Below are 15,302 nucleotides of genomic sequence, written 5' to 3'. Positions count from 1 at the left end.
TTCAGTGCATTCTGCACACTGAATGGCTGCCCGCTTTTAACAACAAACCCCTTCCTTCCTTATGGAACAGCAAAATGCACAAAGAGACTGCAGATGGTACAGATAAAGCTCGGTCAGCTTTGTTCAGGGAGTTCTATTACAGAGAAGATTACTCACTTTCATTTTTTCTGGAGTGCATGAGTCAACTTTCAGAACACACAGGTTGAGCTCACAGGAAGCAACCGTTTGCTCAGAGAACAACAAATGCTCTTGACCTGTTAGCAGTTTTAAGGCAGAAGTGCACATGCCCTATGTTGGCCAAACCGCCTTTAACATCATTCCGCAGTTCAGAAGTTAAAAGAAGCATCTTTTCTGAGTCCTAATTAATCCTTTCAGAAGCAGTAGTAGCAACAACCGTTTCCTCAGTGTATTGACAGTAATTTTACTACCATGAGTTAGGATATTAGATTATGTAAGGTAAAGGTAAAGGTACTCCTGCCCGTACGGGCCAGTCTTGCCAGACTCTAGGGTTGTGCACTCATCTCACTCTAGAGGCCGGGAGCCAGCGCTATCTGCAGACACTTCCGGGTCACGTGGCCAGCGTGACGAAGCTGCTCTGGCGAGCCAGAGCCGCACAGGGAAACGCCATTTACCTTCCCGCTAGTAAGCGGTCCCTATTTATCTACTTGCACCCGAGGGTGCTTTCGAACTGCTAGGTTGTCAGGCGCTGGGACCGAGCAGCAGGAGCGCAACCCGCCACGGGGATTCGAACCGCCGACCATGCGATCGGCAAGTTCTAGGTGCTGAGGTTTTACCCACAGCGCCACCCGCGTCCCCTGATTAGATTATGTAAGAAGAGATAAATCATCTCTTTCCAGCAGAATTTTGTTTATCTGATGCAACATCCATAATAGACCACAGGGGCATTACAGAAGCCTCCAAAAGTTTACAAAGCTTTAATATAAAATAAATCCCTTTCCCATGACTTCCTACAATAAATCCGGATCCATACTTCTACACCCCATTTTGAACATTTTCAGTACCCCCCAAAAGGGCAGTTCTCAAGTCAAATATATTATCAATATCATATATATATATATATATATATATATATATATATATATATATATATTATCAAGACAAACTGTTATATAAATATCACTTCCATACAGCTCTAACAGAACAATAGATGGAATTGTTACTCACTTTAAGTGTGGGGGGGGAGCATTTCTGAACCATTGTAGGTGAGAATACTTTGGGCTAGACTTGTAGCGAATAAAATTCTCTCTGTATAACATCATCATGTACAGTGGTACCTCTGGTTACGAACTTAATTCGTTCCGGAGGTCCGTTCTTAACCTGAAAGCGTTCTCAACCTGAGGTACCACTTTAGCTAATGGGACCTCCTGGTGTTGCTATGCCACTGGAACACGATTTCTGTTCTCATCCTGTGGTAAAGTTCTTAACCCGAGGTACTATTTCCGGGTTAGAGGAGTCTGTAACCCAAAGTGTTTGTAACCCGAGGTACCACTGTAATATCATAGAGCCATCATACTGGCACCATGGTTGGGTGATGTCACAGATGATATTTGGTCACAATGGATCCACCAGGATTCTGAGCACTCCACAATTCCTGTGCTGAATGAAAAGGGAATGTAAAAAGATTTTCATCCTGCCTGAATTGTACCTGGAGATTAGATCTGCAGAGGAGCAGGGGGCATTGTAATCTGGTATGTCTTCAGAGACCCAGAAAAGGGGATATTTCTTGGTGGCATGGGGAGGAAAAGGTACCCAGCCAGCAATGTACTGCTTTATCTTTTCAGGAAACATTTTGGCATAAAAATCTCGCAGCTGGTCTCTAAATGTCCCATTTTAGGGAATGTAGTGGAAAAAGCTTTGTTGGTACAAATGCATAGAAAATACCACCTTGTCTGTTGATCATGATATGTTAAGTACACCTGGCTATGCTGATGATTGTTGACCTTACAACATCATTGAGCACCAACTGCACACAGTCTATGTCAACAGTTGACAGTTGTTAAGACTTCAGTTTTTAACCTTATTGTCCTTAAGAAATGTCTGGAGACTTTCAAAATGCTAACATTTTTCAACTTCCCTTTTCAGCTTCTCAACCCCAACTACATTTATGATGGTAAGTTGTGTTTAAGTTCACTTGCCACTAGCATGAAAATACATTTTTTCATTACAAAGGCAGAAGAAGTCTAAAATGCATTTAAAATGCGGCTGGTGAGCCTGCTAAGCCAGCAGAGGGAAATATCTATGAGGCTGCAAAACGTCTGGGGAGTCGTAGATGCAATCCCTCTTCAGTCATTTTCTACATACCATAATGGCCAAACCAGCAGGCACCAGAAATGGGCCTTAGTGCTGATCAGTAGTCAGTGATGGGTGAGCCACCTGATCTGACTAAAGTCTTTTCAGTTTAAATATAGAGATGTATTTTATCAGAGAGGCAATAGCAGAGATACAGTTTCTCCAATATCTTGGTTAAGTCATGAGAAACATTGCGTTGTCACAGGAAAAGAGGAGTGGCTGCATTTGAGAAATAACATTTTTCCCTAGCAGAATGTGAGACACAGTGCACTAATTGTCCACGTCCCCCTTGACTAGGCAGGAACCAACATGACAAGCTTTTTCATCACTTCCTCCTCTCCTCCCTCTACTTTCAGTTAATTTCCATGTCAGAGCCGGACAGAGAAAACTGTTAAGAGACAGCCTATAGAACCAGAACAATAAAGAGAAATAGAAAACAAATAACATAAGATCTAAGGGTTCGTTCCTAATCTCTATATAGGTCACACACACCCTAATGCGCCTTAAGGCATATGCTGCCCTATATTTCTACCAGACTTAAACTGTACTGGCACTAACCGTATCACAGAGTTAACATGCAAACTGCATGTATTTAGGTGACAGAGAAGATGTATGAATTAACTCTTTAATAGCAATTGTTTCCTTCCCTTCCCAGTTCCCCCAGAATTCATAATACCATTAAGTGAGACAACATGTGAGATAGGAGAGACTGTCATTCTGAAATGCAAAGTCTGTGGTCGTCCCAAAGCTTCAGTAACTTGGAAAGGTCCTGAACATAACACACTGAGCAGTGACAGTCATTACAGCATCTCATACAGGTACCTGTGGCTTCTTCGTTTGCATGCTTTATACTGTGTCAAAAAGGGGGATTTGTGAGATAGTTGGCAAGAAAGCATAAAGAATATTTTGAAGGGACTAGATGATTGTGACTATAAATACCAATTGAGTGTTTATAAATCTCACATGTTTACAAATTTACAATATTTTGCAGTGACTTGGGAGAAGCATCTCTGAAAATCATTGGTGTGACCACAGAAGATGATGGTATTTATACCTGTGTAGCTGCAAACGATATGGGTTCAGTTTCATCTTCAGCCAGTCTACGAGTTTTAGGTGGGTCTATCTCTGTGGCAAGGGAGGGACGCGGGTGGCGCTGTGGGTAAAAGCCTCAGCGCCTAGGGCTTGCCGATCGAAAGGTCGGCGGTTCGAATCCCCGCGGCGGGGTGCGCTCCCGTTGCTCAGTCCCAGCGCCTGCCAACCTAGCAGTTCGAAAGCACCCCCGGGTGCAAGTAGATAAATAGGGACCGCTTACTGGCGGGAAGGTAAACTGCGTTTCCGTGTGCTGCGCTGGCTCGCCAGATGCAGCTTTGTCACGCTGGCCACGTGACCCAGAAGTGTCTCTGGACAGCGCTGGCCCCCGGCCTCTTAAGTGAGATGGGCGCACAACCCTAGAGTCTGTCAAGACTGGCCCGTACAGGCAGGGGTACCTTTACCTTTACCTTATCTCTGTGGCAAGGAGGCACAGAATAAAGATAGCAATGCATTTGCATGTTAAATGCTCAATGTAGATTATTTTTCCACTTTTCAGGTCCTGGAAGTGATGGGGTCATAGTAACCTGGAAAGATAACTTTGATTCCCTGTACAGTGAAGTGGCTGAGCTTGGCAGGTATGATTCAGCCTACTTATATAATCATAAATATTTTTGGAGAGGAATGATTTCTGTATTGAGATGTGCATTCAGCTGTCCTAGCATACATTCAAGGACCCCGATAATGCAGAAATCAAGTGCTTTCTTAGAAAAGAGTTTGCATGGCAAGACTAAACTCAGTAATGTGAACATTAAGCTTTTGGTGCTGGGGCATGAAAAGTAGCCTAAAACAATGTTATTACTTAACATATATTAATTAAAACCTGAGTCATGCATTGGAGCCACTTCCACTAAGGAAAAATCATTTCATTCAGCTAACAGTGTGCAAAAGCTACCAATCCAGAATGAGATCAGGCAATTGTAAAGTCGCCTCCACACCATTTTGGTTGCATATGAATCGGGCAAAATAAGCTGAACTTTGGGAAATCTTTGGACAGATCAATGTGCATTCAGAGAGGCTCCATTCACACAACATTAAAACATAGTTTAGCACTAGAACCTGCAAGAAACATCAGGCCTGTGCTCCTCTTCTCTGTTCATTCATAGGCAGGAGAATTAGTTTCACTTTTTATGATGGACTTCTTGTTACATGTGATTATGGTTTAAAGTGAACTCAGCAGTTTCAAAACAAGCCAAACCATGGGGTATGCAGTTGGCTTGTTTAACTAACCAGAGTTTGCTTTAAACCACAATCTCTGGTTCACACAATGAGCCAGGAATTGTGAGAAATGAAACTTACCGTATTTTTTGCTCTATTGGACTCACCGGACCATAGGATGCACCGGACTATAGGAGGGGGAGAATAGGGGAAATTTTTCTTGTTCTCCCCCTCAAAAACAAGGTGCATTCAAGGTGCGTTCAAGAGCAGACCTTGCCGCTGCCCCCCAAGCTTGTGGGGCTGGTGGTGGGGGGAAGTGCTGCTTTCCCCCCCCCCCCAGCCTCAAAGATCCCTGAAGCCTTTGGAGCGCAGCTGCACTCCAAAGGCTTGAAGCTTCGGGGACACCCTTTGTAGCCTCCACAGGACGGTGGGGTGCCTTCACCCCGCCGCCCTGTGGAGGCTTTGTGCAGCCATCCCGAAGCTGGAACAGCGAGACAGAGGGCTGTGCAGCGCCCCGTCTCGCTGTTTTGGCTTCGGGGACAGCAGGCTGCTATCCGCAAGCCTTGGGAGCCTGGCGGGAACTTCCGCCGGGCTCTGCAGGCTTGCGGATAGCTTCCTGGAGCCTGGAACGCGAGAGGGGTCGGTGCACACCGACCCCTCTCGCTCTCCAGGCTTCAGCGAAAGCCTGCATCGCTCCATAGGACGCACACACTTCCCCCCTTCATTTTTGGAGGGTGCGTCCTATAGAGCGAAAAATACGGTAATTCTAATGAACCCCTCCTCCTGGCCCAGAGGCAGGGTGGAACATATGAGCCCGTCTTCTCTTTCTACTCATGAATGTAGCTCTAAACTCTTGAGTTTTAATTTTGCTCTTGTATTTCCCTGTTATAGCTGGCTCACATGAAAATACTGATACATACACTTATCATAAGAGCATCATATTTTTAACCTGACTGTCCAGAACATGACAAACAGTCCCAGGCTGATTTAGTATACTTCATATAAATTATTATTATTATTAAAAATTATTTAGTATTGTAAGTGCCTCAGCAATTGGACATCTAGTTGCATTTCAAAGGGAGAAAGTTTTTCTAATAGTTTAGTTCAAGACCAGCTTTGAATATGTATGTTTGCAAGTGTGGGGAGCGAAAATAAATAAATCTCTCTTTCTTGCATTCCTTGCCTTGTGGAGCTGACTTTCCTTTCACCATTTGTTTTGCAGGGGCAGGTTTTCTGTCATTAAGAGATGCGACCAGAAGGGAACCAAGCGAGAAGTAGCCGCTAAGTTCATAAATAAGAAACTGATGAAACGAGATCAGGTCACCCATGAACTCGGAGTTATGCAGAATCTCCAACACCCTCAGCTTGTCGGCCTCCTGGACACCTTTGAGAGTTCCACCAGTTACATCTTGGTGTTAGAGATGTGTGTGCCCTTTTATGTTACCTAATGTTATGTTGTGGATTATTTTATATGCCACTTTTTGGCCCAGACTCTTCCCAAAGTGGTCAAAAGAATATTAATGCAGAGGAAAAATGTACTAAAACTGCAATAAATCAACCAAAAACAATACAAAATCTAAAGAAAATCCATATAATGCTAAACATCAAAGGAAAACTGTTCCCAGCGCTAGCCCCACTAGCCCCCCCTAGCTCATCACCCATTATTCCAACACACAGCACAAAACCTCCAGATAAAAACATGGCAAGCCAAAGGCCTACACCATCTTAAAGACTTTCACAAAAACAACAAACCCATACTGACACAAGAAAAACAAGACCTACTTGGAGACACCCAAATACTCTGGCTAACACACCACCAAGTACACACCTTCTTAAACAATCCAACAGTAAAATCAGGTGCCACTAGGCCCTTGACCACCTTCGAAAGTCTTCTCCTGACAGTTCTTTGACACAAAGAACAATGGGAGCATGACCTAGGCTATGAAATTAACCCCTCCCAATGGACTAGAAAGTGGTCTAAACCTCCATCTCAGTCAAAAGAAAGGAACTCACACTGAAACTTACATACAGATGGTACTTAACACTACAGAAACTGGCATTGATATGCCCAGGAACAACACCAAAATGTTGGAGAGGCAGCGCCTCTACAGGCACATACCTGCACATGTAGTGGGAATGCCCCAAAATCCAACCATTCTGGACAGCAGTCCTACAAGAGATATGCAAAATAACTAAACAGGTATTGGAACTCACCCCAGAACTTGCCCCACTAAACATTTTCCAAGAGCATCATGAACACTCACATGAGAAAGACCTTATAATCCACCTACTCTCAGCAGCCAGACACTGGAGAGACCAGTCAGGAATGAACATGGACCAATGGTACCAAATTGTATGGGAAACAGCCTTACAGTGGTGCCCTGCAAGACGAATGCCTCGCAAGACGAAAAACTCGCTAGACGAAAGGGTTTTCCGTTTTTTGAGTCGTTCCGCAAGACGAATTTCCCTATGGGATTGCTTCGCAAGACGAAACGTCTTGCGAGTTCTTGCGAGTTTGTTTCCTTTTTCTTAAAGCCGCTAAGCCGTTAATAGCCGCTAAGCCGTTAATAGCCGCTAAGCCGCATAGCCGCTAATAGCCATGCTTCGCAAGACGAAAAAACCGCAAGACGAAGAGACTCGCGGAATGGATTAATTTCGTCTTGCGAGGCACCACTGTACTAGAAAAGCTAACCAATAGACTGCAACTGTCACAGGGACAAATAAAAGAGGATGCCTTCACCCCAGTGTGGCTCTCCTTTATCACGTACACAGCCCAGCAAGACAACAACAAAAACCCACCAACAGCATACGAAACATTCTGGTTAACCTGACCCCCCCCCAACACACGCAAACAAATCTCACTACAGCCAACTAAACACAACCAACCATTCCTTGGGCCCCCCAGCCAACCTCTTTCACTACCAAGAAAATATAATAAACAGAACGAGAACCTGCCCAAATGATGCTGACATAAAACCCCCACATACAAAGTATAATAATATAGGTTTACCATTTCCCTGCCTCCCGCCAAGCAATAGTCCTGTTACTACTACCTGCAGATATTTTACTCCTACGTGAAGCTGGTGATACATAAGACTCTCAACTTACACAGGGGTTGCGGTCAAGGGATAGTGCCTAATGCCAAAATTGCTTATAGTCAAAACACATTGGGTTGAATGGTGGGTGGGATAGCGAAAGTCTCTTTTCCCAGAAGCCCGCCCCCTTTAAAATGTTTTGTGTGTGTTGTTGTTGTTGTTGTTGTTAAGCGCATAAAACTGAATGTGTGCATGTTGCGAGTTATTCCTCGCTATTAACTTTGAGGGGGGGAAATACATTCCTGTTTAGGTAAATGTAAACATTACTGTTTACTAGGGTATTTGATAGCTAAAAGTTCTGTCCCAGGCAACCCTGAAATTAATAGATGCAGAGCGGGTGATTGCTTTTCAGTAGGTTTTTTTTTGGAAGGTAGTTTTAAACCATTTTTAAAGATGTTTTAATAGCATTAGTATGGATACGTTTGCAGCCCTGGGTTCCTTTGGAGGAAGATGCAGGGTATACATCAAACAAACAAACGTCTCTCTTGCCTCACACATCTGGTTGCTTGGCAAGCCACTCAGTCAGGATGCCAAACAAACCAGGATTACGCCTGGATCCTTGGTTCAGACATGATGACAAACCACATTTAAAGCAAGCTGAAACTGATAAACTAAAAGCAAACCACGGTTTCAAGTTATGGTTTGTTGCCGTAGAACAAATGATGGTTATTTGTGCAGAATGTGTTTGGGTGTTCAGACAAACCATGAATTAAACAAACTATGGCTTAGCTCCTGTATAATGTTGCGATCGTCCGTCCATAGTTCTTCAGGCACTCTGTCCACCAAATCTAAATCTTTAACATGTTCCTCACTTCCACTGTGTATTCATAAGGGATTTGATTTAGATTGTATTTTACCAACCCAGTGGTTTTTCCTACTTACTTCAGTTTAAGCTTGAATTTTGTTTTAAGAAGCTGATGATCTGAGCCACAGTCAGTTCCAGGTCTTGTTTTTGCTGACTGTATAGAGCTTCTCCATCTTTGGCTGCAGAGAATATAATCAATCTGATTTCGATGCTGCCCATCTGGTGATGTCCATGTGTAGAGTCGACTAAACAACAACCACAACAACAATGGCTTAGCTCTACATTCAAACGTGGCCAATATGTTATGCTGTTGCTTTCTAGATGTTAAATGTTGAAGATAGGAAAATCTTACATAATTAGAATCTTACACTTATTTTGTGAGTACGTCTTCATAAATACACACCTGAGTTTAAATCGGGCTACATTTCTACTTCAAGTTAATCCTAAGAACAAGTAATCACAGAGCAATAGTGGAGATTTCTCACTTTATGGTGAGATTTGTGTGGGTTAAAAAAAAAGTTACTTTATTTCTACACACACACACTCCTCTATAATAGGTAGGACTAGCTCTACCATGCAGCAGAGTTAAATCATTTGCTTTCTCTCCCCCCCCCCCCCAAATGTGGACAGATGATGATGATTAACATGACACTTATGCTTTCCTAGTGCTAACCAGGGCCGCCTTCTGGACTACATCGTGCAATGGGGAAACCTCACGGAAGGAAAGATCAAGCTGTATCTGGGGGAGATTCTGGATGCTGTACAGTATCTTCACAATTGCAGAATAGTGCACTTGGACCTAAAGGTGAACTGGATAACAGGTTTTTCTCCCCCCCGAATACCGTCAATACCAAGATATGCTTCAGAGCACCCACACATTTCTGACAGACTAGCTGGTGGTCCAGTCTTCTGTGTAGAAACAAGGTGCATCCAAGGGACGTATTATTAGCCCACTCCCATCTCCTTGCTGCACAAAGGCTGTAAGTGCTGTGAGAGCCTTGTGTGAATAGGAAGCCAACTCAAGGAACAATGTACAGTTGTGGCCAAAGCCCACATTGAGCCTGATGTCAGGGACTGGCAGGACGCTAATGAGTGGGTATCGGGGGCAGGCGAGCTGGAGTCCGACTTGGGAGAGTTGGGGGGGCCCATGCCAGCCAGGGGGCAAGAATCGGAGGATGGAAGAAAGAGGAAGACGCTGGTCAGGCAAGGGGAGGGCTGGGTGCTGCCCCACCCTCTCCTGCACAACTGTCTCCCAGAACCAGGAGAGAGATGAAGCGGGAAGAGCAAAGGCAAAACCTTCCACGCAGGCGTAGTCTCTGGCTGCGTGTGCACTGCCTGTCAGGAGGAGGTTTAAAGTGGTGGAGGCGGAGTGGTCCCCTGTTGCTGCAACTGCTCCATAGGATGCAGACCTGGGAATAGCTGCCCGAACACTAGGTTGCTGCATGTAGCTATCCAGAGCTGTAGAAACGATTAAGTTATCTTTGACCATAAAGAGTTAACTATCTGTCATGTGCCTTCCATTGGCTGGAAAGTGCCCTTGACAGCTGTGTACACATCCCTGTAAGCCACGGTTTATGCTTAGCGTGAACAAGCAGCATTCTGCTCAGTCATGTCTGCTCTACTCATGCTTTGTTTGGAAAGAAGCAAACTGCTGAGTGTTGGTTTTTTGTTTAAAGTGAATTTGGCTTTCTTTCTATATGCCGTACCTTGATGCTTAAAGTAGGAGAAATTATTGTGACTTTCACATCTATACTTCACAATATTTGGTTCACAGAATTCTTAACGTCGGGGGCAACCTGTCTACGAAGTGGAAGGAAATTTGACTTTTACCCTCTCCAATTCCCTAATGCAAATCTCCCCACCATCCCTGCAAAAGAGAGGAGCAACTGCTGTTAGCCACAGAGGAGGAAACATAAAGGCTCTTGTATTTTGATTATTCTGTAGCATTGAGGGGCTACAGAACCGCCTAGTTTGCAGTTCTGATCACCCTCCACAAACGCTTTTCCCAGCAGCTGCTTTTAGCAAAATAAAAAGATGCTGCGAGATGCATTCAAGTATTTCCCGCATGGCATTTTAAGTTTTCCTCTCGTACGTTAAATGGGTAGTGTAGTCAGTACACCGAGATACGTTCGTCTCGTTTTGCTGTGCCTTTCATTTCGGAATCTGTCGAATGTTTAGAAATTGTGCCGACTCCTCTGAGGCTTGAAAGTACAAGTTAGGTTGTTACGGGTGAGGCTGTTTAAACATGTGGTGCTTTGCTTGGCGTAACAAGTGACAACTTCCCCTTCTTCGTCTCTTCCAGCCTGAGAACATTCTGGTGGACAAGAGCTTGGCCAAAGCAACGATCCGACTGGCTGACTTTGGAGATGCAGTCCAGCTCAACACCACGTACCACATCCACCAGCTCCTTGGGAACCCAGAGTTTGCAGCTCCCGAAATTATCCTTGGAAATCCTGTCTCCCTGACCTCAGATGTGTGGAGCCTCGGAGTGCTCACATACGTTCTCCTTAGTGGCGTGTCTCCTTTCCTGGACGAAAGCGTAGAGGAAACCTGCCTGAACATTTGCCGCCTAGACTTTAGCTTCCCAGACGACTACTTCAAAGGAGTAAGCCAGAAGGCCAAAGATTTTGTCTGTTTCCTATTGGAGGATGACCCAGCCAAGCGCCCTTCGGCTGCACTGGCTCTGCAAGAGCAATGGCTGCAGCCAGGCAGTGCCAAAAGTGCTGACAGCATTGACATAGCCAGACTGACTTCATTCATTGAGCGGCGGAAACACCAGAACGATGTTCGACCCATTCGTAGCATTAAAAACTTCTTACAGAGCAGGCTCTTGCCAAAAGTTTGACCTATCTTTGATGTGTTCTCTCATTCTCTTTCACCTGTCAGCTAAACTGCGGGTGAAGCTCTCCTGCCAATCAGCTGTTGACTTGAATTTGGGGTGAAGGAAAAAGAAAAACAGAAGCCAATCAGCTGCTAGCGTATTCATCGTGTGGAAATGCATTCCAAGTAAATCTAAGCACGGTTGTACTTGGGACTAGCACTGCAAAACTATGTTGGGGTGGAGGACTGCAACATTGTACTCTGCAAAAGGCAATGAAGAACTTGACACTTACTACAGTATTTTAATTCAGGGTTCTGCAAAAAAATAAAATCCTTTTTTAAAAACGTCTGACGAGAATTGAAATTCTGCAACCGATCTTAACTAGCGTTTTCAAGATTTTAGACAGAGGGGGAAAAAATATGCCTTTGTTCAAAGCACTGGTATTGAGAGACAAGGTACAGACACTGACTCTTAAAAGACGACTGAACAAAATGGCTGCCCGTCTAGATGGCGTCCATTTTGACCCATCTGATTTTATTTTATTTTTTTGGACTTGGACATAGAGCTTTCCAGTTGCCTCGCCTGTGTGTATCTTGCATAGCAGTGCACTGAGATCGGACTCTGCTTTTAAAGTGCATCCAACCTCAAGATTTTTGCATACAAATAGAATGAACCATTTTGCTCTGATAAAATGTAGGCCTTACTTGTAAATAGACTGTTACCTGCCTTCAACCTGTGTCTCTTTAATTTCCCCCCTCTTCTCCTCTCCCTATAACTTCCCCCCTAAATGGTGGTGAACCACTTTGTGGGTCTTCAGTTCAGGTCAGCCTTGGCTTGACCTCTCAGAAAAGAACTCTTGGGTTTGGTGTCCTTAAGCCAACCTCTTATCGTCAAGCAGTATACAGCAGGAAGAAAATACTGTAAATGCACTCACTTTGGGATTTTTGTTTTGTTTTGGGTTGGTTTTTTTTAATTTCATATCATGTGCAATGTTGTGGCTTTAACATTTTATGCAACTATTTATGAGGACCCCTGTTGTAACTGTAATAAATATATAGAAAAAGCACATTCATAGTATGGCGAACTTTATGGCTTTTGTGTTTGGGATTTCCAGGGCTGGGTTGCGGGGCTGGGTTGGGGTTTTATCACTGTGTCATTAACTTGAGCCTTAGCTTAGGACCTAGTTCGGAAGTCTTGCTGGTTTTAAAAGGATTGTAAAATTACTTTCATTTCCTGAAATGCAAACTGGATAAGGAAAACAAGGCAACATTTTCAAAAGACGGTTTGTTTTGTTTGTTCGAGATGCCAAAGTGTTATTTCACCCCGTAATCGATCTCTACTTTTTAGAATTTTCAGATTTGTCTATTGCTTTCTGTACAATAACTGAGTGAATGGTGTGTGGTTTTTTTCCTCTTTGAAGAAAATACTGTCATAAATTGGACCGGAACCTGACGGAAAATAACTGTCTGCTTTTTTTAATGAGTTCCAAGACATAGGCAATATGTGAAATATTAAGTCATTGATGGTTTTCTGTGCATCAGTGAGCTAGCATGGATGTTCAGCCATCCATGTTTCTCTTTGTGATTTATGCCTGTTGAAACAAACCTAGCCTGCATCCCTTACAAAATAGACATAGCAGTCCGTCTTAAGCCATAATCTGGCTTTGGTTTTAATTTTAATAATTGCAACTTCCATTGTAATCTATTTATTTCTCTTTTTTGTAAAGTTGTACAGAAACTTTTTAAACAAAAAATTAAAATCAAAACTGGATGGATATGTATTCATACCAACCATAACTTTTTTTTTGCTTGTGAATTATTTCATTCCTTATTTTAGTTGGATTTTTGCTTTATTTTGCATGTATATTTCTTTGTACAGCAACATTGCGTGTTTACACAGTATGATGTGATGTAAATATTTTATTTTGCCATCAGTTATTTTAAAAAAATTAAACATATTTAACAGATGTGCCTGATTATTACTATTATTTTTTTAATTAGGAGCCTCTAGTAGATCGAGTGCTATAGCAGTTTTCATTATAAGTATTAGAAACGTGTTCAGTGTTTAAAAAAAAAGGAAGGTAGCTTCTTTCTCTTTTCATAGGTGTGTGCCTGATAAAGGCAGGATGCCCATTACAAATGTTTGCACAGAACGATAAGCCTTTGGCTTAATAAATCACACTGTGCACAAACAGTTTGTTGGTACACATAGCCTGATGTGTACCATTGCTTTGCAAAACCAGGAAACTGGATATCTTAACATTTATGTCTGAACCCAGGGTCATGTTTTGTGGCTTCCTCCAAGACAGGATCATTAGCAAGCCTTAAATGCAAGTTTCATTGTTGACTTACCAGGGTGGATTTGATTTAAATCAAATCAATTTAAATCACGATTTAAATCCCAAGTCAGTAAGACTCGATTTAAAAAATCATCATCTTTTTTTCCAGAAAGACTCATTCTTGCTGGTGTAATCTTACTATTTACAACCAGATGAAAGTTTCATTTTTGGAATAATAAATTTTCAGAGTAGTTTTTACAGTTATATCCAAAATTACTGATATGGTTATACTATCAGAAATACATAGACAGGTAATTATGAAATTATTGTGAGGTTTAATAAGTTAACTTTATATTTGGGCAACTTTTCTGCTGCACTTAATTGGAAGGAGAAAAATAATGATTTCCTTAATAACAATTTAAACAATTTATTTAACTAAAACAGGCTTCCTCAAACTCAGCCCTCCAGATGTTTTGAAACTACAATTCCCATCATCCCTGACCACTGGTCCTGCTAGCAAAGGATCATGGGAGTTGTAGGACAAAAACATCTGGAGGGCCGAATTTGAGGAAGCCTGAACTAAAACAATGACATTATAACATATGTATCAATGTTTGTTAACTGATGTGGTTAAATAATTTTTTTAATAAAAAAAACCAGACTGAGCTTTAGCACTCATTAAAAACTTAAAACAAATCCTTTTTCCCTGGTGAATAGCCTTTCGACTATAATGTGACTTAAGTAGAAAACTATCTTTAGAAAGATTTTTCCTCCAAAAGCATGTTATTTTAAAAATCCAATTTAAATTTTTAAAAAATCCATTTTCAAAAATAAAAAAACATTTTTATCCACCCTGTGACTTACAAATCCTGCCTTGTTAGAGGGAAGCAAACCATTATTCTGAGTTCAGACATAATGCTAAGCTATTCCCTTCCTGGCTCATTTGCTTGCTTTTGCAATGGGAGGAGCAAAGTGGGAGAAATTGGGCCATATGCCCCAGCACACAGCCTATGTGCATAGTGTTAGTGTGGTTGCTGCAAAGTATTCTGTTTATTAAGAGACCAGAGGAAATACAGTTAGATGTATTTGTAACTGTGTGCGCACAGTCTATTTCATGGGTAGGCAAACTAAGGCCCGGGGGCCAGATGTGGCCCAATCGCCTTCTCAGTCCAGCCCATGGATGGTCCAGGAATCAGTGTGTTTTTACGGGAGTAGAATGTGTCCTTTTATTTAAAATGCATCTCTCGGTTATTTGTGGGGCCTGCCTGGTGTTTTTACATGAGTAGAACGTATGCTTTTATTTAAAATGCATCTCTGGGTTATTTGTGGGGCATAGGAATTCATTGAATTTTTATTTTATTTTATTTTTCAAAATATGGTCCAGCCCCCCACAAGGGATGGTGGACCGGGCCATGGCTGAAAAAGGTTGCTGACTCCTGGTCTATTTGCTTCAGGTAGGTAGCCGTGTTGGCCTGACGCAGTCGAAATAAATAAAAATAAATAAATAATTGTCCAGTAACACCTTAGAGACCAACTAAGTTTGCTGCTCCTGTTGTTTTAAAAAAGTGTTTTGTAGCGTAAATGGTTTGCTGGATGAAACTTTGGCGCGTGTATGAGGCAAGGTCACCCAAGAACTGCTTCACAGTGTCAGCATCAGCTGGTCATGCAAGATTCATAGTCCCAATTCTGCTGCCCTAGCTGCTTCTCACACAGAAAATGAAGCCTTTTTCAGAGGAAGAAAACTTT

At 42.6% G+C, this 15,302-nt stretch overlaps 1 protein-coding gene across 2 annotated transcripts in view; it reads left to right on the top strand.

Annotated features, from left to right (window-relative positions):
* Positions 1-11,413, top strand: part of TRIO (trio Rho guanine nucleotide exchange factor) — a 270,608-nt gene extending 259,195 nt beyond the window's left edge. For both annotated transcript variants that reach the window (XM_028737945.2, XM_028737948.2), the window contains exons 51-57: positions 2,104-2,131; positions 2,966-3,128; positions 3,302-3,423; positions 3,899-3,977; positions 5,780-5,980; positions 9,124-9,262; positions 10,760-11,413. In XM_028737945.2, coding sequence (XP_028593778.2) covers positions 2,104-2,131; positions 2,966-3,128; positions 3,302-3,423; positions 3,899-3,977; positions 5,780-5,980; positions 9,124-9,262; positions 10,760-11,302 — 1,275 coding nt within the window. In that variant the 3' untranslated portion in view covers positions 11,303-11,413. The remainder of the gene's footprint in view (positions 1-2,103; positions 2,132-2,965; positions 3,129-3,301; positions 3,424-3,898; positions 3,978-5,779; positions 5,981-9,123; positions 9,263-10,759) is intronic.
* The last annotated feature ends 3,889 nt before the right edge of the window (positions 11,414-15,302 follow it).

Source organism: Podarcis muralis, chromosome 8, assembly GCF_964188315.1.
Source record: "Podarcis muralis chromosome 8, rPodMur119.hap1.1, whole genome shotgun sequence".
Lineage (NCBI taxonomy): Eukaryota > Metazoa > Chordata > Lepidosauria > Squamata > Lacertidae > Podarcis > Podarcis muralis.
Note: the sequence above shows the minus strand (reverse complement) of the source record. Positions and strands in the feature narration are given on the sequence as shown.